Here is a 23,459-nt window from a genome sequence, read left to right as displayed (position 1 = left end):
TTAAGCATGACCACTACACTATCGACGATTGCGACATCATGCATTTAACATGTGATCGATAAAGCAGTCGTTGTACTTAACCGGAGCTTCTACCTCCGGTTTGTGCTAATCAGACATTGAACAACCGGTCCTATGGGCCGGTTCTTCAATATCTGGTTATCACTACCACTACACTATCGACGATTTGGACATCATGCATGGAACATGTGATCGATAAAGCAGTAGTTGTGCTTAACCGGAGCTTCTACCTCCGATTTGTGCTAATCAGACTTTGAACAACGGGCACTAAGGGCCGGTTGTTCAATGTCTGGTTATCACTACTTGTCATTATCGACAATTTCGACATCATGCGTATATCACGTGATCGATAAAGCAGTCGTTGTATCTAACCGGAGCTTCTACCTGCGATTTGTGCTAATCAGACATTGAACAAGCGGCCCTAAATGTTTTTGGGTATGATGGCGTTTTGAGAATGGAATTGCATTCATGTACCTGTCCAGCTCTAAATTTTTCACCACTGAACACGTGAACAAATCGTAAGCAATTTTTTTGGTCGTGTAAAGGCCGCCTTAGATATTAACTATAAAAGTCGATAACGAATTAATGGCTTATCTTCGAAGAAGTTTGTGAAATTTTCGTAACCTCAACATTTCGGTTTTATTTCCGAAATTTTACTTTCAATAAAAACGATTCAATAATTTTATAATTTGATCCGCCTGAAATTAAAACGGTAAAAAATTTCCTAAATATCAATCTAGGGAAATTTCGTATAGTCACTTTTTAAGGTCTGTTCAAGCAGGAGTTAATAGTCGTTTGGAAGGATTTCATCAGTGACAGTGGGGTCATTATCGGCCCATTTTCTAGTTATTAAAGTTTTATAACTTTTACAAAGCTTATACAAAACAATAAATTTGGATATAAATATGGGGCGCCGCTGTTGTATTGCGGGTTGCAGTTCCACTTCTCGGTTACCGGAACATCATGGAGTCACCTATCATTCTTTCCCACTAGATACAAGTATACGCGCAATTTGGCTACGCAATACCCGTCTTAACAATGATCGGCAAATAACAAAGAGTGTTCTTGTGTGTTCAAGGCATTTTCGGCGTGTAGATTTCCAGCCGCAACGCAGCGGAAAGTATTTACTAAAACAACGCGTCTTTCCTACTGTATTTCCGTGGGGCAAAGTAGATCCTGCTCAAGTAGAATCGGATTTAGAAGATTTAAACAATGCTAGTTTGTCTACAACGAACACGTCAAACCAAACCAATGAAGATGCTACCAAGGCAACAGTAGAAGCAAAAGTTGCACAGATAATGGCTGAGACAGCAGAGCGCAATGCAGCTAAAGCAAGTTCGTCGGTAGTAATTAAAGATGAGATTGAGACAACATCGCCGGTATCAACGCCAGTTGTGGTATCTCCTGCCGCCGTGAAATTCGAAGCTGTGACATCCTTTAATCCTGGGACAAGGCTTGAAGCACAAGATTTTGATGGAGTTTGGCATTCAGCACGCGTTGTTGAAGTGGACAACGATGACCGAGAAGTATTAATAAAATTCGAGCGTGCTGGTAAAATGAAATCTGTAGTTGTGGGTACAGAAGAATGGATACCGATGAACTCAACACGCTTGCGCCAGAAAGTTTCAACAAAACCAATTCCAATATTTGATTTAGAAGAGAAATGTATGGCGCGCTGGTCGGGCCCAAGAAAGTTTCCAGGTACAATAAAGAAAATTCTGGGAAACGACTTGTACGAAGTCCTTTTTGATGACGGCTATGTGAAAAATGTGCGTGCTGTACATATGACTAAAGTATTACCGTTAGATCCAGAGGTGCACGTCCCAATTTCCTCTCCGACTCTTTCCATACCCAGTACTCCTCAGATTCTATCCACAACTTTGCAAGAATTATCACCATTAAAGACCACAAAAGTTGAGTCTCCTTTACCATTAGCAACTACAACATCTAGTGCCAAAAAACGAACTCCGTCGGGCTCTCGGAAGGATTGGCCCTTGCTTGATTTGTCAAAATTAGACTTAAGTAAATATAATGAAACACATTTATAGTTATATTTTATAAACAGTTTCAATTTTAGATTCTTTAAATTTACCGGAAATTCCACGTGATGGCGAATGGACATGCCATTGGGTCAATGATCAACCAATTGGTCAAGAAGGTTTCCTCATTGTTGGCGAGCACAGAAAACCTACAGTTATTGTAGAAGATTGGCGTTTACCACCGGGATGGGTAAAACACATGTACCAACGGTCCAATGTATTAGGAAAATGGGATGTTATATTAGTTACACCAGGGGGAAAGCGTTTTCGATCAAAATCTGATTTGAAAATGTTTCTCGAAGAACAAGGTCAGGTATACAATCCAGATATTTATGATTTTAGCATCCACCGTCGCCGTGCGAAAGATATAAACGCATATGTGTACACTCCTGATTATACACCTCAACAGGCTCCAAAACCGAAACCACTCGACATTACAATTGCTGCAATGGATGCGGCTAGTGTAAAAGCAGCGAAAACTGCACTTGCAGTCAGTTCTTCACAGTACATTGAGACACCAGTAGCCACACCCATACCGCCAGCCGAATTAATGACCCCCACGTCAGGAATTACGTCAAAAGCTACTACAACTGAAATTGCGGGGAATCCCGATTATGCAGACACCGTCTCTTCTCGCTCAGTAGATCCCAGTTTACCTGTAGAAGATGGCTATGGTAGGGGGAACATCATTCATATTAATAATACATCTTGCGAATTTAACTAATTTGTTCTTACATTAGCGTACATCGGTGGACTAAAGGTGCAAATAATCGATAACCTCTTTCGATGTCCACAAGTGGGTTGCTTGAAGAACTTCAGAAAGGAAGACCATTTACAAATTCACGTAAAGCACTATCATCAAGATTTAATAAAGTATGTAAAAATTATTTACCTTATCTGGAATTCCATGTGAACAAATATTCCCAAAAATTGTAAGGTTAAACAAAAAAAATTCCTTTTTTGGTTTTGTTTTGCCGATAAATTCTTGTAAACAATTTTTTCACATGAAATTGGAGAATAGGCCGCATATTTCAATCGTCTGTTACATACTTATTATTACATATCCCTTCAGACTTTTAGGATCTTGCCCAAAAATGCTTGAACTAGCAGAAAAGCGTACACATACCAAGCCGGATCAACACGAGCCCGCTCCTCGGAACCAAATTCCAAATCAGCAATTCTTTGCAAAACTTCATCAGCAGGATCTATTACAAACTCGCGCACATCGTCGCAGCGCTGGTATACTTGCGGCAATGTCAAGCAGTGGGCCGCAAGCAGTATTGGCTGCTACGGAAGTTAAATGTGAAGCTGATATCAAAATCGAAGCAAATGCAGATACAGAAACCTCACAAATATCTGTTGGCTTCAATGATACTTCTCTTAATAGTTCTACTCAAAATAGTCAAAACAGCACAATGATGGATGTGTCCATAACCACTGTCTCATCCATAGACGAGAATTTAGCTGATATATCGGCTTTACCAACTAAACGTTCACGCAGTTCACCAAGCAAGCGAGCTCTTGGCGCACGTAAAAGTAATCGACAGCGTACAACTCGCCGTTACTTAACAGCTGCACAGGCAACATCAGGGTCATCTATCCTACCAATGGTAACCGCCGATAGTAGCTTCGGGGTGTCCGATTTCGAAGAAACACGACATTCGTTTAATGCCACCCCTGATGCGAAAATTATCGAAGTTGGAAAGAAACGCAAATCATCTGGCGCTCCAGTAACGCCAGTGAGCAGTTTGGACTCCCCTGTAACTGCCGATTCTGGTTCATCGTCGTTTCCACCTCTATTGGGTCCGGGATCTAATGAAGCTGAGAATCTGGGCGGCCCAAACGCGAATCAGCCTCAGTACATTAAAGAGAATGGCGAAATAATAAAAATTGTAAGTATGCGGCAAGAGGAAATAATTAATTGTCTCTGTTCTTATGGCGAGGAGGACGGACTTATGATTCAATGTGAACTATGCTTGTGCTGGCAGCATGGCATTTGCAATGGCATCGATAAAGAAGTTGATGTTCCAGAGAAGTATGTATGCTACATTTGCCGTAATCCACAACGCGGTCGGGAGGCAATGCGTTTTAAGCACGATCAAGATTGGCTGTACGATGGCAAATTACCAGTGGCGAACTATCACATTGCGAACCCCAGTCTGCCGAAACGTTTCGAATTTCTACAAAAATCACACGTTCTCACTGGTAATTTAGTTGAACTTAAACGGTTCATGCACTCGTTACGTGTCAAAATGAACATTGCCAATAATCGTTGTCATCCAAAACTATACTTGTGGGCTAAAAAGTGGGAGGAAGACTTGGCTTTACAACATGTCAAATCAAATGTAAAATCGGAGCAAGAAATTAAAATGGATATTGATATAAAGGTTATTGATTCGAGACAGAAGACGACGCCGTCTACATCGCCTACAAAGAAAATAAAATCGGAGCCCACCACACCATCTCACCCTATTCCCAATATACCGCAGCCCGAAGCGCCTATAGATCCAGTAGAATGCCAGCATAGATTAATGGAACATATTAAGATACAGCAAAATTTTGCACTCAATCGTTTGGACGATATTGAAAATGAAATGGATGGTACGTATTTATTATGTAAATTACAGGGACGGAAAATTATTATTTTTTAAATTTTAATCAAAAAAACTCAACATGAGTAGTCCACTTACAAACAGTGTTATGTGATTTTATAATAGTATGACATAAATTAAAAAAAGGCTACGCAAAGTAACTTTTAAATTGAGATTTTTTTATTACCTGAAAATTTGGATAAATAAGAGCCTAATAACATTACATAACATAACATTAACAGTCTATACGACCTAAAGCAGTTTTCTAAGTGCATCAGAAGATGGAGACCTTTGAAAGCTTATAAATAAGTATGATAGCGACTTTTGCAAGTGTAGTTAGAATTTGATAGTATTTTTTCAGAATATAGAAAGATTTTGCACTGTGTTGTTAGTGGGCATGAAACTACTTTAAATACTGGAACGTTACCCACCAAAAACTACAAATCGAAAATATTTTACATAGCGCACTGTGCAAGTGGACTACTCACATGTTCTAAGCATCGCACAGTGTTTCGGCTATATGGAGGCAGGTGGAAAAGTCATGTTGACAGTTGATACAAAAAAACCGTTTGTGCTTAGAGGGGGAATCATAAATACAAAACTTTATGTCATCTACTCATCTCCCCTCTCAACGAACGGTACATTTCAAAAAAACTAGAATCGGCTCGAAACCGGCTAACCAATTAAGCTGCCTTTGACGCTGAACCCATTACAGCAAGTGCTTCTTTTTCAACTGTTATCAGTTCTTTAAGAGTTACGGATTATTCACGTAAAGATATTTATCAATTATTTTGTGTTTTTCCATTTTTTTTTATCAACAAATTAACTTGGAAATCTATATGCTAAAGATTACATTGGATCACAAATTTTAGTTTGGTTTTTATTTTCCAGACGTCACTATCCAAATTCTATGCAGAATTGCTCGGTGATTCCTAAAATAGAGTAAATTTTTTTTCTATGGATACATTTTCGAGATATTTGCAATTTACCGTTATTCATCTTAAAACAAAAAGTGCTTCCACTAAATCACGTATATCTTACGAACCAATTTAACAATCTTAAAATGAGATACGTCAAATAGAAGTTAGTAAAATACTCCATAAACCATCATCACTTCCGATAGGACTGATAGTTTCTGACAAATTAATTAATCATTCCAGTTTTTTTTTGTATATTTTAATGAAAAAAAAAAAGAAATAATTAAACTTTAGCAGAAGAAAAATTTTAAAAATAACAGATTCGGTGCCAAATTTTTGCATTTTTGCTAAAGCCTGTTCTGTTACAAAAAAAATGAGTGGTCAAATGAAAATACGATTTTTTGTATGAAATATGAGCAGAAAAGCGTGGTACTGAGGTGTATGAGTAAAAAAAAAAAAAAAAAAAAAATTTTTTAAAAGCGCATTTACAATACTTATTCGTCCTTGCAAACTAAAAAGCGTTTATGTTTTTCAATTCTATAGAATTTTCTCTTTCATTTAGTACCCATAATGATGTAGTACATTCCACTGCTTTTTTTATTTTTTTAATTAATCATATCTTTAAAATTTCAAAACCCTTTAAAAATAATACTGACGTCAGAGTGATAAACTAAAACCGCAGCTTTACTATCAGCCTCATTGCTTAAGTCGTAAATTAGGCTAAGTTGTACGCATGATGCAATAATTTTTAGATCGTAGTTGCACTTCAAAATTTTTGACATAAACCGTGTGTGTGACAAGCACGCAATGTGGCCACTGCTACGAAATAGAACTTGGGGATTTTCGCTTGTTATTTTAAATTTTTTTTAACAGAACATGTAAAAATGTTTATGTTTCATAACTGATCACTTCATTTTTAATATACATATACGTATTTAATACATACATTTTTGGCACTGCTAATCACATAAATTAAAATCATAAAAATGAAAATATAACGGCAACATTCTTGTTTAAAATTTTAGATCCATCGCACACCACGGACTTTATCGGCCGCCGATTTAGTTGTGCTCGCTAGTCTTTCCATTGCACCACAACTAAAGGGTCGGATCGATTAAGCTGGTGTAGTGTGCGCACCTCCATACATCTTCATGTACATATTTCAAGCGAGCCCTACTATTTAATCGGTGTGGTGGCTCTTATAGCTGAAGCAGCAGTTAATTTTTTATGAAGAAACTTATTAAAAAATTTTCGAAAATTTCTCTACTTACATACTGAGCTGGGTCGTAATGATTCCTTTAGGAATTAAATTACTCCCAATTACAAATTACAAGGAATTGTATTTAGGAATCAACTCCATCAGTCCACAGCAAAGGAATCGATTAATTTCTCAATTACTTGAAGTAATTTTAAATGTAATTGTTTTTTTAATTCCATTACAAGGAATTTCATATTGTAATTGGAATAAATTACGTGCTAGTAATTAAATTTTTTTCCAATTCCTGTGAAAGGAATTGAAAATGTAATTGATTTTTTTTCAATTCCATTACCTGGAATTGCAAGAGTACTTTAGTTTTCTCAATTACTCAAAGGAATTGTAAAAGTAATGGAGAAACTGAAAGTTCATTCACGAATGTAAATGTGGAATTTTTGTTGTGGTCAAAGATTAAAATCTAAAGCACACATTGGACATCTTCTATGTATATCTATCTATATAAAAATGTTGAGTTCGTATGTCACGGTCATCAAAACCCGAGAACGGCTGAACCGATTTGAATAATTTTTTTTTAATTATTCGGTATAATACCACAATCAATGATATCGAAAAATTTGGAGGGTTGCCACCTATTTCAAAAATTTTAAACCCAATTATATTGATATAATAAATGAATTATTAAAATATGGGTATCAACTTATAGAGGTTTAAGAAAGAAGTTGGAAGTATTTTTGACGAGGATTGCCACCTATTTGAAAATTTTAACTCAGTCAAATTGATAAAATAAATGAAATATTGCCATGTGGTTGTCAAACTAAAGAGTTTTAAAAAGGCTTACTGCCGAAAATATGTTTGAGGAGGGTTGCTACATTGTCGAAATAAATAAAATATTACAATATGGGTATCAAATTAAAGAGGTTTAAGAAAGATGACTGTTGAAAATATTTTTGAGGGGGGGCTGCCACCTATTTGGAATTTGTAACTCAGTTAAATTGATAAAGTAAACGAAATATTGCCATGTGGGTGTCAAACTAAATAGTTTTAAAAAGGCTTACAGTTGAAAATATTTTAAAGGGGGGTTGCCACCTGTTAAAAAATTTAGCGCAATTTAATTGATAAACTAAATAATATATTACAATATAGATATTAAATTAAAAAGGTTTAAGAAAGATAACTTCTGGAAATAGTTTTGAGTAAAGTGGCCACCTGTTTGAAAATTTAAACTCGGGTATTTTGATAAAATAAATGAAATACTGCGTTTTGGGAAGCAAACTTCAGATTTTTAAGAAGGCTTACAGCCGAAAATATGTTGGAGGAGTGTTGCCACTTGTTTGAAAATTTAACTCAACTTAATTGATCTAGGTATCAAATTAAAGAGGTTTAAAAAATACTTTTGAGGAGGGTTGCCACCTATTTGAAAATTTTAACTCAGTTAAATTGATAAAATAAAGAATATTTTATATCTTTTTAAGTATCTTTAGTTAAGATTTGCATAAAAAAATTTTAAATTTTCTCCATGAGAAGAGAATTATATAAAGAAATTTTGAAAATTTTCAGATACAATTACAACATATTCTTGAAATGATATTTTACGATATTCAGTTGAATATTATGAAAATACATGTTACGTAGTCTTGGGGTGGGGAATTTCCCCAATTTCCGCTACCTGGGTCCGCCACTGTATACAAATGAAATCCATAGCCGCGGCGTTATTGCTTGAAGAGAACGAGTCAAAGCTAGTGAAATTATAAACGTTGTTTGAGCACTCCACAACACTTGCATTACTACAGAGTGGACTATTTGAACGCAAATGAATTCGATTTTGCAAGCCGTCAGGAGGAAGGGAAGAACAAAGCTTATCCTTCCATAGCAAATCGATTGCATTCAGTGCATTTCGAAGTATTATTTATAGATAATGAAAACAAAAACGCCTGGACTTCTTTTTTAAAAACCCCGCGCGATACCCATTTTATTTACCATTATTTGAGTCAATTTTTCGGAAAATTCATTTATGATGACTTTTACAATCATGCACAGTATATTTTACTTAATTTTTTTATAAAATTTTATTATTTAAACCCACGAAAATAACAATCGAAACATTCTTCGTCAACAAATTTGGAACTTAGAGAAACGGAACTACGATAGAAATGTAGAACAGGTATAATCGTAAATTTCGAAGATTGATCCAAAACGAAACGGAACGCAGAGTACCAAAGTTGCCAAACGGAGAAAATTTCGATTCGAGTCGAAATATAGGGCTGATTAAAATAAACCAAAAAAAATGTGTAAAATATACTGTGCGTGATTGTAAGTCATTATGAAATTTATCCATTTTCTGCATTAATGTGTTTTCGCGAGCGGCAATGGTAACCAGAAGGGATCGGCGATCATTGAAACGCAGCTAGCCACTGTATACGCGAAAAAGCAATGTTGCCACTTTTTATCATTAAACCATGTTCGAATCGTGGAAATTTTGGTAGATCACAGGGTTGCTTTTAACATTTAGATTCTTAATTCAAAAATGGAGTTGCATTTAGCTGCATTTAGGTGACGAATTGTGTATGGATAAATGTACTTTTAGAGTAGCTTTTAGAGCTAAATGCTTTTAAGCGTAAGCAAAAACAGCCCATTATGTTTGCACTTAAGTTAAGAACAAACGAAATTTTATTTTTAAATTAAAATGAGTTAGATATATTTACAGTCTGATTCTGTACACTTGATAAATAGAAAATCTTTATAATTTGTCAATTTTTATTATTTACCAATAATTGGTATTCTAGCACAGACATCAAAAGCTCTTTTCTTGATAAATTATCAAGATTGAAAATGCTATTGGCAAATTGAAATTTCATGTGAAATGTATAAATTTTGTATATTAATAAATTTGTTTCAAACAATTTAATACTCCATGTGCCGGCGTTTGAACCTGCGACACACGGAATTATAGTCGACATCTTTACCTACTCGGCTACGGCAGTCAAAAGCTTTTTTGCTTTTAAATTCATATTTTTCATATGTGACCAGTGGTCGGACTTATACCACATTGTGGTAGATCTGCTACTTTTTTGAGCATCTACCACATCTACCACTCAAGATCTGAAATCTACCACATATCCGTGCTTTTGAGTAGTTTTAAGAGCAAAAATTGTCCAACACTAAGCACTATATGGTAACAAGAATAATATGATACAAGATTCCGGTGACGATGAAATTTCTCAAGTAAAAGTAAACAAAGCCGAATGGGAGGATAAAATAAACTATAAATAGCAAATTTTCTCAGTAATTAATTTTTCGACGGGAAACGTGGTTTCATTATGTTAAATTTTAAAATATGTGATTTATAAAGAGAATTAACAACGAAAATTAAAAGAAACGCGATTTTTGTGAAAGTATTAGCAAATTTCAGTACATCTAAAGTTTCTAAGCGTTGTTTAATTTTACATGAGAATTGTCAAAATCGACAAATCCCAGTTAGCTGTTTCTGGAACATGCCACATTTGTTCGCTACTTCGTGATGTGATAAAAAAACTGGCAGCACTCCGTAAGGTTCTAGAAATCTCTTAAAATATGTTCCAAAAATATCTTAATATGAAAAGCAGTTCCTGCACCGTCAAGGAAAAAAATTGCCAAAAATCAAAGCAATTTTTAGCAACTCCAATCATGCACTTTATTATACTAAACTTATTATTTTTTTTAGAGTCTAATTAAAAAGTTTACAATTTAGGTGAAACCTTGCAGACTTTTTTTATTTTTTGTACAAAGTTTGATCCAAACCCAGAGATCTACCACTTTTTTTTGAAATCTACCAAATTTTTTCCAGATTCTAGCACACAGAATTTTTTTTAAAGTCCGATCACTGTATGTGACCATGAAATCAGTTCCACTCATGTGGAAATCAGTTTCACTCATGTGGAAATCGTAGAGCTTTTTAACCGACTTCCAAAAAAGGAGGAGGTTATCAGTTCGTCGGATTATTTTTATTTTATTTTTTATTTTTATGTATGTTACCGCCTAACTTTGGACCACGTCAACCGATTTTTTTTGCATCGGAAAGGTATTGTCTCAGAGGTGGTCCCATACTAATCTGGTTAAGATCCGATCAGTGGATCATGAGATATATATATATATTTTTTTTTATGAGAGTTGAAGTAGGTTTTTTTTTCCTAAAAATTACTTGTTGTTTTATAAATATTGACACAGAATGAGAAGGGAGCTTTTACTTGATAAAAATCTTGATACAATTTCTTTACAGAAAATGTATCAGGAAAACACAGAATTGGGAGGTTAGTTATTTTAAAATATTTACAAATTTTAACTTCATAAGCTGCTATAGTTTGGTGGCAATTATTTCTTTTGTTTTGTTTCGATTTCACACATTCCTAGGCAACCAGCTGATTTCGAAGATGTTTTCGCTCTTCCTCTTCTTTCGCTTCGATCGTAACTCGGAATACCAAATTACTATTGTTGCGGAGCGGAATGCGGGAAAGTAGTCGAAATGCGGAATAGGGCTGAATATTTCGTCATTCGTTTAATAACACTGGATCACAAATTTTAATTTCTCCAGACGCCACTATCCAATTTCTATGTAGAATTACTCGGTGATTCCGAAATTCGGGTAAATTTTTTTTTCTATGGGTACGTTTTCGAAATATTTGCAATTGACTGTTATTCAGCTTAAAGCAAAAATTTGTTCCTTTTAATCACGTATATCTTAGGAACCAATTTAAAAATCATAATATAAAATACGGCAAATGAAAGCCAATGAAATTCTCCATAAAACGTATATACATCGTTTTCACAAATTAATTAATCATTCCACCTTTTTTTTTATTTTTTAATGAAAAAATTTAGAAAATCAAACTGTAACAGAAGAAAAATTTTAAAATAACAGGTTCTGTGCCAAATTTTTGCATTTGTACTGAAGCCTGTTCTGTTAAAAAAGAAAAAATCAAGTTACTGATGAAGAAAATCGGTGGATAAATTCGAAATACTGAGTGGTCAAATGAAAATGCGCAAGGTTTTTTGTATGAAAAATGAGCAGGAAAGAAGGTTACTCATACGCCGCGTTCACCCTAGTAACACGCTTCCTTCTTTACTGGCGCTGTAACCGCCTAAGCGATTTTGGCCGAGTCCAAAACAGCACGCCAGTCGTGTCATTTCTCTTCTGTGCTAACTGACGCCAATTGGAAATGCCAAGTGAAGCCAAGTCCTTCTCCACCTGGTCTTTCCAACGCAGAGGAGGCCTTCCTCTTCCTCTGTTACCAGCATCGTGGCCCGCGTTGAATATTTTCAGAGCAGGAGTTTTTCTGTCCATTCAAACGACATGGCCAAGCCTGCGGAGCTGCTGAATTTTAATTCGCTGCACTATGTCTATATCGTTGTAAAGCTCATACAGCTCATCGTTAAATCGTCTGCAATATTCGCCATCACCAACGCGTAAAGGTCCGCAAATATTTCGCAGAACCTTTCTCTCGAAAACTCCAAGAGCACTTGTTGGCAAGAGTGATTCTCCGTTGGATTTCAAGGCTGACATTATTATTTGTGTTAATGCTGGTTCCCAACTAAAGGAATTCATCTACTTTTTCGAACTTTTAACTGCCAACAGTGACGTGGGTGCCAAGACGCGTATGCTCTGACTGTTTGTGTGATGACAGGATATACTTCGTTTTGTCCTCGTTCACCACCAGACCCATTCGCTTTGCTTCTCTATCCAATCCCGAGAAAGCAAAACGGATATAGCCCTTGTTTTTACCGCTAATATCGATGTCGTCGGCATCCGCCAGCAATTGCACGTTCTTGTAGTAAATTGTTCCTGAGCGGTTCAGTTCTGCGGCTCTTAATATCTTCTCCACCATTAGATTAAATAAATCACATGAAAGGGAGAGGTCCTTCCCTATTCTGGCGGAGCTGGAGGTATTGCTCAACGTCATTTTACACAGCCGTATTAGTTTCCCGGGGATACCAAATTCAGACATCGATGCATAAAGGCAACTTCTCTTCGTGCTGTCGAAAGCGGCTTTGAAATCGACATATAGATAGTGTGTGTCGATCCTATTATCGCGGGTCTTTTCCAAGATTTAGCGTATTGTAAATACCTAATCTTTGTTGGATTTTCCAGGCCTAAAGCCACACTGATAAGGTCCAATCAGTTCGTTGAGGGTGGGCTTCAGTCTTTCGCACAGTACACTCGATAAGACCTTATAACCTATGCTTAGAAGGCTGATTCCGCGGTAGTTGGTGCGTATGGCGTGGTCGCCTTTCTTGTAGATTGGGCAGAGCACACTTAAATTCCAGTCGTCGGACATGCGTTCATCTGACCATATTTTGCATAGGAGCTAATGCATGCACCTCACTACAGCTCCTCGCCGCCGTACTTGAATAGCTCGGCTGGCAGGCCGTCAGCTCCAGCAGCTTTGTTGTTTTTCAGCCGCGTAATCGCTATTCGTACCTCGTCATAGTCAGGCGGTGGGTCAGCTACTCCATCATCATCGACTGGGGACTCGGGTTCGTCTTCTACACTACTTTAAGCGCTGCTACCATTCAGTAGGTTGTAAAAGTGTTCCCTCCACAATTTAAGTATATTCTGGACATCGGTCACTAGGTTTTGCCATTGTTGTTTTTACAGGAGTTCGCCCCGGTCTTGAAACCTACCGTAAGTCGCCTAATCCTCTGGTAGAATTTTCGGGCGTTCTTCCTGTCGGCCAGAATTTCAAGGTCTTCGCACTCACGTATTTCGGCCTCTCTCTTCTTATTGTGGCAAATACGTCTCGCTTCCTTCTTCAGTTCCCTATAACGGTCCCACATGGCTCGCGTTGCGCCCGATCGCAGCGTGGCCCTATATTTCCTTGCATTATTGGGCGCACATTTTTTTGCTGCACAGGGCGTTTCTTGGCTACAACAAGATAGTGGTCCGAGTCGATGATTGACCCCCGGTGTGTACCTACGTCTAAAACGCTTGAAGCATGCCTTCCGTCTATCACTACATGATCGATTTGGATTCTCGTTTTTCGATCTGGAGACAGCCATGTAGCTTGGTGGATGTTCTTATGCTGGAACCTAGTACTACATATTACCATGTTTCGGGCCCCGGCGAGGTCGATTAGCCTCAGTCCGTTATCGCACGTTTCGTCGTGGAGGCTGAATTTTCCGACAGTGGCGTCAAAGATCCCTTCCTTGCCCACCTTGGCATTAAAATTGCCAAGCACGGTTTTGACATCGTGTCGAGGGCAGCGCTCATATGTACGTTCCAAGCGCTCATAGAAGAGATCCTTGGACGCCTCATCCTTCCCTTCCGTCGGGGCATGAGCGCAGATGAGCGAGATGTTGAAGAATCTAGCTTTGATGTGGATTGTGGCTAGACTTTCTTCCACTGGGGTGAACGGCAGTACTCGGCGACGGAGTCTCTCTCCTACCACGAATCCAACACCGAATTTGCGCTCCTTTACGTGGGAACTGTAGTAGACGTCGCAAGGCTTCACGCTTACTTTTCCTTGTCCCGACCATCGCATTTCTGGGATGGCGGTGATGTCAGCCTTTGTCTTCCCGAGGACGTCAACCAGCCGGGCAGAGGCACCTTCCCCATTAACCTTCGGAGGACACACCTTTTTTATTTGACGTGAACGACACACTGGGGTAAATTGCACCCCAATTGAAATGTTGCTTTTAAAACACACAGCTTAAGCTTTTTTTGCATATATTACGCTGGAAATATTTAGATAAAATAAATTTAAAATGAAATGTCTTATTGAATTTTTCAAAGGTACAAGATCATATAATTGCATGGTTAGCTTTTATTGACATAACGAAAAAGTTTATCAAAAATAGGCTTTGCACTGGGGTGTCTTACACCCCAGTGTGTCTTCTGAAGGTTAAGGGTCCGGATATTCCAGGTGCATACCCTTAAATCATAGTCCTTTATACGTTTGCCGTGGTCGTCATCAAAAAAGGGGGTATCATCCGAGGCTGTTTGTTCTTTTTTACGCCTTCTCACTTTAGCTCGTTCCCAAACGGGTGTTTGGTTCTACCCAGAGGATACGTGGATATAAATATCTGGACGTTGTAAGCTACAATTTGAACACGCTTTACTGCTCGTATTTTGTACAAAAAATCTTTGCGGATTTTCATTTGACCACACATTATTTCGTATTTATCCATCGACTTTCTTCATCAGTAACTTGATTTTTTTTTCTGACAGAACAAAAATTTGGTACAGGACCTGTTATTTTTTAAATTTTTCTTCTGTTAAAGTTTGGGTTTTTTTTCATTTTTCATTCAACTATAAGCCGTATCGGAAAGTGATGTATATACGGTTTATGGAGAATTTCATTGGCTTTCATTTGCCGTAAGATCTTTAAATTGGTTCGTAAGATACACGTGATAAAAAGGAACCAGTTTTTGCTTTACGCTGAATAACGGTAAATTGCAAATATCTCGAAAACGTATCCATAAAAAAAATTAACTCGATTTTCGGTATCACCGAGCACTTCTGCATAGGAATTGGATAGTGGCATCCATAGAACATTTTTGCTGTAAAACAGTGTGATTATAAAGCACGACATACATACACTACGCTTTGCACTAAAAATGTTTGCAAAAAAGATCTCGCGCTTCCACACTTTAATGAACGCCAAGTGTTTTTTTTTTCAATACAATTCTTGTTTCCTTTCAGTATATAAGAATACTAAATCAATTAATAAGATAAATTTTTTCAGTGCTGACATATTTATTATTATTTTTTATACCCGAGCGCACTTGTGCACAAGGGTATTATAATTTGTTCGCATAACGGTTGTTTGTAACAGGCAAAACGAATCGAGATAGATATAGACAAATGTATACATAAATGATCAGAATGAAAAGAGAAATCGATTAAGCAGTGACTGTCTGTCCGTCCGTCCGTCCGTCTGTGCACACGATAACTCGAGTAAAAATTGAGATATCTTAACGAAACTTGGTATGTGCACTTCTTTCGGGCATAGGACGGATGGTATTGAAAATGGGCAAAATCGGACAATAACCACGCCTACCTCCCATATAACGGTAATTTGGAGGAATACGAAATCTTCGATAAATCAATAAATATTAAAGCTAATTTACCCAAAATTGATGCTTGCAACATCTCTTTACCAAGAACTACGTTTATGATAAAATTTTGGAAAATGGGCGTGGCACCGCCCACTTATGATCACATATATGTATTTCGGTAACCGTTATACCAATTTGTACCAAACTCGGTACGATTATTGTGCTTGCCACATAGAAGCAAAACGTTTAAAAATATTGGAATCGGATTCAAATTACGACCACTTTTCATATAAAGGCAAATTTCAGAAATGCTTGAAACTTCAATATTTCGAAATTTAAGGACGCTAATTTACTCAAAATTTATACGCAACGCCTTGCGGTAGCTTTCGCAAGGGTGAAAATCATATACTTAGTACCTGCGCCGGGTATTTAATGTTCGGCTCCGCCCGAACTTAGACTTTCTTACTTGTTCATTCTACATTTGTTCCATATGAAACTCAGGCACTTTCATATGAATTGTCTTTATACATATGTCAGGGCATACGAGAGGGCGATAAAGTTTATTTTTATGTTTAAAGTGTAAATTTGTATATGTGCCTATACTACAGGGCAAAGCAAAAACAAGTGTCCTACAAGTGCTTATGGAGTGAGCAGCTTTGGTCTTAAATTGCAGTTGGTTGCGTTTGTATTGCCATTTCAAGTTTTATAATCATTATTTTTAGGTTTTATCTCTGAGCGATAAAATAAAAATCATAAAATAATCATTTGTGACCGAAAAAAATAAAAATCTAATAATAATAATTTCTGTTGAGCAAAAAAAAATAAAATAAAACTTAACAATAACGCAGGCCAACAAAATTTTTACCCAGAAACTAGACCATACGATTCCGAAGATTTCGATGTAAATTTCAACAACTTTTATAATAATAATAGATTGGCGCTTACACATAGTATGTACGTGCTATATAATGAAGAATAAAGTTTTTCGATATTAGCACAAATTCTTCGCTTTGTTGAATTTTTATATTTTTTGTGCAAAGTTACACTCCCTTGCGTAATTATAAATCCAGTGCAAAAGTCTTTGAAACAAACGTCACCCTTGTGCTCTCCTGAGCTCAACGAATTGAAAAATTTGTGGGAGTACCAGCAAAAAAAAGTTTATTGTGGTAATCGCCAATTAGAAAACTTTAGATGTCTTAAATTTGTGATGTTGCAAGAGTGGCATAAACTTGATGCTGCTTTACTGAGGACATTATGTTTAAGTATTAGTAAGCACATATTTCAGTTAACTAAAGTCATTGGAGCACAAGTACAGCAATAAGAAGAAATATTTGCATGTTTTACTCATTTTATTGGGATTTGAATCTGCATTGCCTTCAAACTAAGATATGTTTATATAATATTTGAAGAGAGCTCTTACCATGCATAAGTCACAGAAGAAAGTTTTTCGCTATCATGCTTGCGAAGGTTGTTTCCAACGACTTTTTTACTAGATTTATAATTATGCAACGGCGTGTATGATGGGACACACTTTTGTAAAAAAATGTTAAGCGTTAAAACAAAGAAATATAGCCAAAACTGGTCAAAATAAAACGTTTCTATTAACGAGGTCGGCCTCATTTTGTTGGGATATTTAATTTTTATGTTTTATAAAAAAAAATTTTTTTTAATTATTTTACTTACATATAATGACTACCGTCCCTGGTAAATTTTCGCAAATGTATGTTTGTATAACGCGTATCTACATTTCAGAACTCGAACGCCAGGACGAACTTTTCGATTTGAAAGACGGCGATTTGAAGAGTACGAAAGATGTACTAGCTACTTTCATTAAAGAGTTGGATATAATGAAACAACTGGCCAAATTAAATGCTTTGGAAAATACTAAACAATCTTTGAATAATTCAATTGCAATTAAATAACTTTCAGTGACAAAACACTATCATCAATCATTACATCAAAATAATGCTTTAAATTTTGAGTCTTTTAAAACTAGTAAATATTGCTTACATCCTCTTTTTACCAGTTTCTCTAGTTATAGATTGAAACAAGTTACATACACATGTATTTTATTTTAAATAAAAGTTCACTTCAGGGGTTGTTGCTTCATGAACCCAATTAAGTTGGTAAATATTTTGCGCTGATTTAAAATAAAATGTTTCCTTTTCACCTTGGGTCCTATTTTTGTTAATGTGAAACATTGGCAGAATATAGTTTGGCCTACTGTGGCGCTACACTTTCAATTTCCAATAAACACACTTTCTTTAACTTGCTCTAATTTTTTTTACTAGTTATCAGAAAAAAAGGGCGTTCCTCCGATTCCAAATATATAACGTTCACCTGCCGCGCAATTATACTTTTCAGGATACTAACTATTAAATATTTACAGGGAATTTTTTTTATTTGTGTATGTAATTCACCCTGCAATTGTGTAAAAGTGTACTACTTGCGTGTACACTTCATATGTGGTTGGTATCTAAAGTGTGCTTTAAAAAATAAGTAAATGGCCAGCAAGTAACTCAAAGTATGTAACTCTACTTTTCACAATTTTCAAAATTTTCGCTTTATAGCGTATAGTTTCTGAAGCATTTCCTTTTAAAAACCTTTTAAGTATGTATTATATTCTACAAACAATTACGAATAATTTGATACCTTAGCAAGAGGTGTGCTTTCAGAATAAACCAACTTTTAAAGATAAGGTTAGGAAAGTCGTAGTGAAGTTCGGACGCGTTTTTTACAGCTCTGCTATTTTTGCTGCTTCTGCTGTTACAAATTCATATGCTGCTTCTGATAGCCCTGCCGCTGCCGTAAACAGCAGCTTGCTTAATAGTCATCGTGTCGATGTTTGTGCCGACAACAACAATTCTTCTTTTGTTTATCCAGATCCAACTCTGCCGGCTTCCAACTGTACGTCCGTAGCTACAGCTCAGACCAGTGGCTGCTTACTTACGCCGCTGCTGCCTCAGCTAATACATATTCACAGGCGGCTGCCGCTGCTACTGGCACATACGGCAGTTTGACTTCTGCGACTGATATGCCTTTTATGAGCGATAATCACAAACATATGCCAAATGCTTCTTCTTTGTCGAAGCTATGTCTTCTACTACAGTTTCTGCTGGTTCTCTCCCTGAAGCACAGCGTACTGAACAAAATAAGAATCCCAAAAATAAAAAGGCTGAGCGGAACGTTGTATTCGGCCGGAATAGTAGCAAAGATCTGGATGTATTTGCTTCAATAAGATGGTTACATTTGTCTTCATTTCAGCCCGGTGTTACTGAGGAAAATATACTGTCTTTCGTTGCAAGAAATACCCGCAATTGATTTACTTCCAAAATATGGGAGGTGTACGTACCAAGTCGGATGTCATATGTTCCAGTAGTGCAGTCTCGGAATTCGACATAATAATCTTTGTTGAGACCTGGCTGAATTCAAATTTCTTTGATTGTGAATATTTCGACCCGCACTTATTTACCGTTTTTCGCAAAGATCGTGATGTCATCAGAACGGGCTTGAATCGTTATCTTAATGTCTTCCAGGTTTCGCTAAGTAATGATGATTAAATTTTAGATCAAATATGTGTTTGTATATATGGTTACTCAGGTTCGAACTCATACATCCCTCCTGAGAGTAATTACGATATTTATAAGGCTCATACGGATAATATTACATCTTTAGTTCATAGTCATTTAGAAAGAGAGTTATGTGTTTTTGGCGATTTTAATCTTTCAAATATTACCTGGTCTGATAAGCTATCTAAATCTGGTCTTATACCTATGAATGCCAATTCAGTGATCGCTTCTTAGGTTGTAGATAACTGGTTAAGTCTTAATTTAGTGCAGGTTAATTGCTTTTTAAACAAACTCAATAGAATTCTAGATCTCATTTTTATCAGTGACAATATTGATTTCGATCTTTCTGAATGTCTCAATTCGTTATCACCTACGGATAAGCATCATATTTCCTTGGTACTTAAATTAAATGCTTATGAATTCAATACAAGCGTTCAAGAGGAAAAACTAGCATTTAACTTAATAAATGTAATTTTTCCCGGGTTGATAACTCTTTAATTGAAGTTGACTGGGAAAAATTGTTCATAAGTTCGGATGTTGTCCAATGTTTTTCTATTTTTAAATCGCAAGTGGTGGAGATCTGTCGCCTAAATATCCTGTAACGACAGCCTATGTAGTAGGTGGCAAGTAACTGCTACAACAAATATCCCCACTCAAATATCCCCCCACACAAATGCCCATTTGTACCTCAGCGATGTACCCAAACATGTGTGAAAAGGCGCGCTGCCAGGAATGACCATGTGCATGTGTGTACGTGTGTGAATGTTCGTGTAGGTGCAGATGCTAATCCCTGTGGGGAACATTTCTAGTTCTGAACTGGTGCGCTTCTAGTACATTTAGACCCAGTACTGGTTCGCGATAAATCTCTTTTGCATGCAAGCAACTGGCGAATTTAACATGGCGATGTCCTAGGAAGTGTCAATTGCCCCCCGCTGCATCCCTTTTTCGATAGTTCCGAACTAGTCCTAAATTCTATAGTTCCGAACCAGTTCTAAAATCGACAGACGAAAGAAAAAAGTATCATGATATTTTAGTCTTTTTGGTTCTTCCCTGTGTGCGATGTTAACTTTTTTTTGGAAGAAATGTGTTTTCAATTTGAAATTAAATTTGTTTGAATGATTGTAAGAAATGTACGTTTACATACCTTTAGCTTTAGCTGAGTTTGCAGAGGTGCTCGCTGTTATTTCTTAGATTCCAGACGGTTCCAAGATGTTGAAATGTTAACACAAATTTTAGTTTTGTATTACGAAGCTATGAAAAAGCATCTGCGAAGCACAGAATAGAAGCGTATTTGAACGAAAAAGCCGTCGAACACATACCCTGTGGGGAAAATCTCTAGTTCTGAACTGGTGCGCTTCTAGTACATTTATACCCAGTACTGGTTCGCGATAAATCTCTTTTGCATGCAAGCAACTGGCGAATTTAACATGGCGATGTCCTAGGAAGTGTCAATTGCCCCCCGCTGCATCCCTTTTTCGATAGTTCCGAACTAGTCCTAAATTCTATAGTTCCGAACCAGTTCTAAAATCGACAGACGAAAGAAAAAAGTATCATGATTTTTCAATCTTTTTGGTTCTTCCATGTGTGCGATTTTAAGTTATTTTGGAAGAAATGTGTTTTCAATTTGAAATTAAATTTGTTTGAAAGATTGTAAGAAATGTACGCTTAAATACCTTTAGCTGTAGCTGAGTTTGCAGAGGTGCTCGCTGTTATTTATTAGATTCCCTGTCCTGTCCCAAGATGTTGAAATGTTAACACAAATTTTAGTTTTGTATTACCAAGCTATGAAAAAGCATCTGCGAAGCACAGAATAGAAGCGTATTTGAACGAAAACGCCGCCGAACACATATCTAAGCAAAGTAAACAAGCCCCCCGCTGCATCCCTTATTCGATAGTTCCGAACTAGTTCTAAATTCGACAAATAAGATCTAGTTCGTTCTGCATCCCTTCTTCTATAATTCCGAACCATTTCTAAATTCGTCACTTTAGATATAGATTTCTAGTGAAAAAAACTGAAAAAAATTGTTTTTTAAAAGTACCACTTTTCGACGATTTTGGACTGGTGGGGATCTAGTTCCTATCGGACTAGCTCCTTTTTGGCGATATAGGCCTAGTAAGGAGCTAGAAATTTGATTCACTAGTCCACGTTTCCCTGCAGGGTATGTATGTAAAGTAAACAAGCCCCGGCTGCATCCCTTATTCGATAGTTCCGAATTAGTTCTAAATTCGACAAATAAGATCTAGTTCGTTCTGCATCCCTTTTTCTATAAAAAAAAATCGTCACTTTAGATATAGATTTCTAGTGAAAAAAACTGAAAAAATTAGGTTTTTAAAACTACCACTTTTCGCCGATTTTGGCCTGGGTGGGATCTAGTTCCTATCGGCCTAGTTCTTTTTTGGCGATAAAGACCTAGTACGGAACTAGAAATTCGTTTCACTAGTCCGCGGTTTCCCTGCAGGGAATGTGTAGATTTGAACTATGTGTTTGTATTTGTGTATAAGAGTGAAAGTTCAAGAAATGTTCCACACGCAAATGCACCGGGGCACGATCGCCTGGTCGGCTAACAGGAAAATTCAAATTGAAAAGTGCCTTTCAAGTGAAAAGACGTGCGAGGAAAAGTTTACGCGTGGAATATTAGCCATTTCCGCCAGTTCACAAAAGAAAAAATAAAAGGTTTTGTGCCCCGTTTAACCGGGACCTTTAATTCCCGCTGCCGATCCTTCTACCAGAAGGTGAGTCAGCTAAAGGCAACTAGGCCTAACATATGGATGTATGTAACTGAGTGTGTCACCTTTTTTTTCCTTTGTATTAAACGTGTATAAAATTTCCGTGACAAATAAACAAAATTTTAACTAAATCCAAGTAAAAAAAAAGTAAAGTAATAAAGAATGCTTTACATACATATATTATATTAGCGAAATGAATTGGGATACAATTGGATGAAGAAGAGTTAAATAAAATGTACTATAAATTATGTCCTGGCAAGATTAAAATAAATGAGTTGAAGAATAATATATATTCCGTGAAACTAATAAATCAAATAAGCAAAAGGCACCAAGCACATGAACGCACACATATGTAAATATAAAGGCACGTACATACGTAAAGGGTGAACACTAGGGTGGTCCAAAAATGTATGGGAGAAAAGTAAAATCGGAAATTTAATGCTCTCATCCCCTAGGATTGTTCTATACCGAAAAAAGTATACCCCTGTTTTTTTATTTTATTTTAAAATCAAAATATATATGTATTTTGTATGGGGAAAAAAAGACTTTTCGTAGAAATGGCATAGAATCCATGAAAATCAAAATTTTTCAATCTGAAAACTCTGCTTCTCTTCAAAGGACTTCAGGGAATAATGCCCAATTGTTTATTTAAACGTTTTTTAATTTAAACTATTTTTTCTTTTTTTCTTTTGTGTATTTCTGTTTGTATATTTAATTTTTTTTTGGGATATTTCGGAGACCCTTAAAAAATAGTTAAAATTAAAAAATGATTAAATAAACAATTGGGCATTATTCTCTGAAGTCTTCTGAAGAGAAGCAGAGCTTTCAGATTGAAAAATTTTGATTTCCATGGATTCTATGCCATTTCTACGAAAAGTCTTTTTCCCCATACAAAATACATGGGAAACTTTGAGCGCTTTGAGCGACTTCTAAATATATTTTGATTTTAAAATAAAAAACAGGGGTATACTTTTTTTCGGTATAGAACAATCCTAGGGGGTGAGAGCATTAAATTTCCGACTTTACTTTTTTTGGACCACCCTAGTGAACACACCAAAACTGCGACACTTAGAAATTACTACCGATGCTTTCCATTTCCAGACAACCGGTCAGGTACGAGCATGATTTTTAATTTCGACCAAACTCAAATACATTGTTTGTTGGTCCAAATAATGAGACACGTATTTTTTCTTTTGGCTCGGAAAAATTTTTCGGCCGAATTAAACGCGATTTTGTTTTTCAGGCAAAAATCGATTATTCGAATTGACAGTGAGATTTTTTTTTTTTAAATGCCCATAACTTTGTCAAAATTTAATAGATTCCAACAATGTTTTTACTCAAATGTCAGTAATTCT

At 36.4% G+C, this 23,459-nt stretch overlaps 1 protein-coding gene across 2 annotated transcripts; it reads left to right on the top strand.

The window, feature by feature from the left end:
• The first annotated feature begins 604 nt into the window (after positions 1–604).
• On the top strand, positions 605–18,080 carry LOC118746278. Of its 2 annotated transcripts, XM_036480127.1 has the most exons (6): positions 605–730; positions 800–2,040; positions 2,096–2,731; positions 2,798–2,930; positions 3,130–4,658; positions 17,561–18,080. In XM_036480127.1, the coding sequence occupies exons 2-6, from the start codon at positions 924–926 to the stop codon at positions 17,728–17,730; spliced, it is 3,585 nt and encodes a 1,194-aa protein (XP_036336020.1). In that variant the 5' UTR covers positions 605–730; positions 800–923; the 3' UTR covers positions 17,731–18,080. The 2 variants fall into 2 exon arrangements, with proteins under 2 accessions (XP_036336020.1, XP_036336012.1); XM_036480119.1 differs by having other exon boundaries at positions 605–2,040.
• The last annotated feature ends 5,379 nt before the right edge of the window (positions 18,081–23,459 follow it).

The sequence above is a fragment of the Rhagoletis pomonella genome, unplaced genomic scaffold (assembly GCF_013731165.1).
Source record: "Rhagoletis pomonella isolate Grant_MI unplaced genomic scaffold, Rhpom_1.0 Rhpom_scaffold_00001, whole genome shotgun sequence".
NCBI lineage: Eukaryota > Metazoa > Arthropoda > Insecta > Diptera > Tephritidae > Rhagoletis > Rhagoletis pomonella.
The sequence above is the reverse complement of the archived record's forward strand: the minus strand, read 5'-3'. Positions and strand labels throughout refer to the sequence as shown.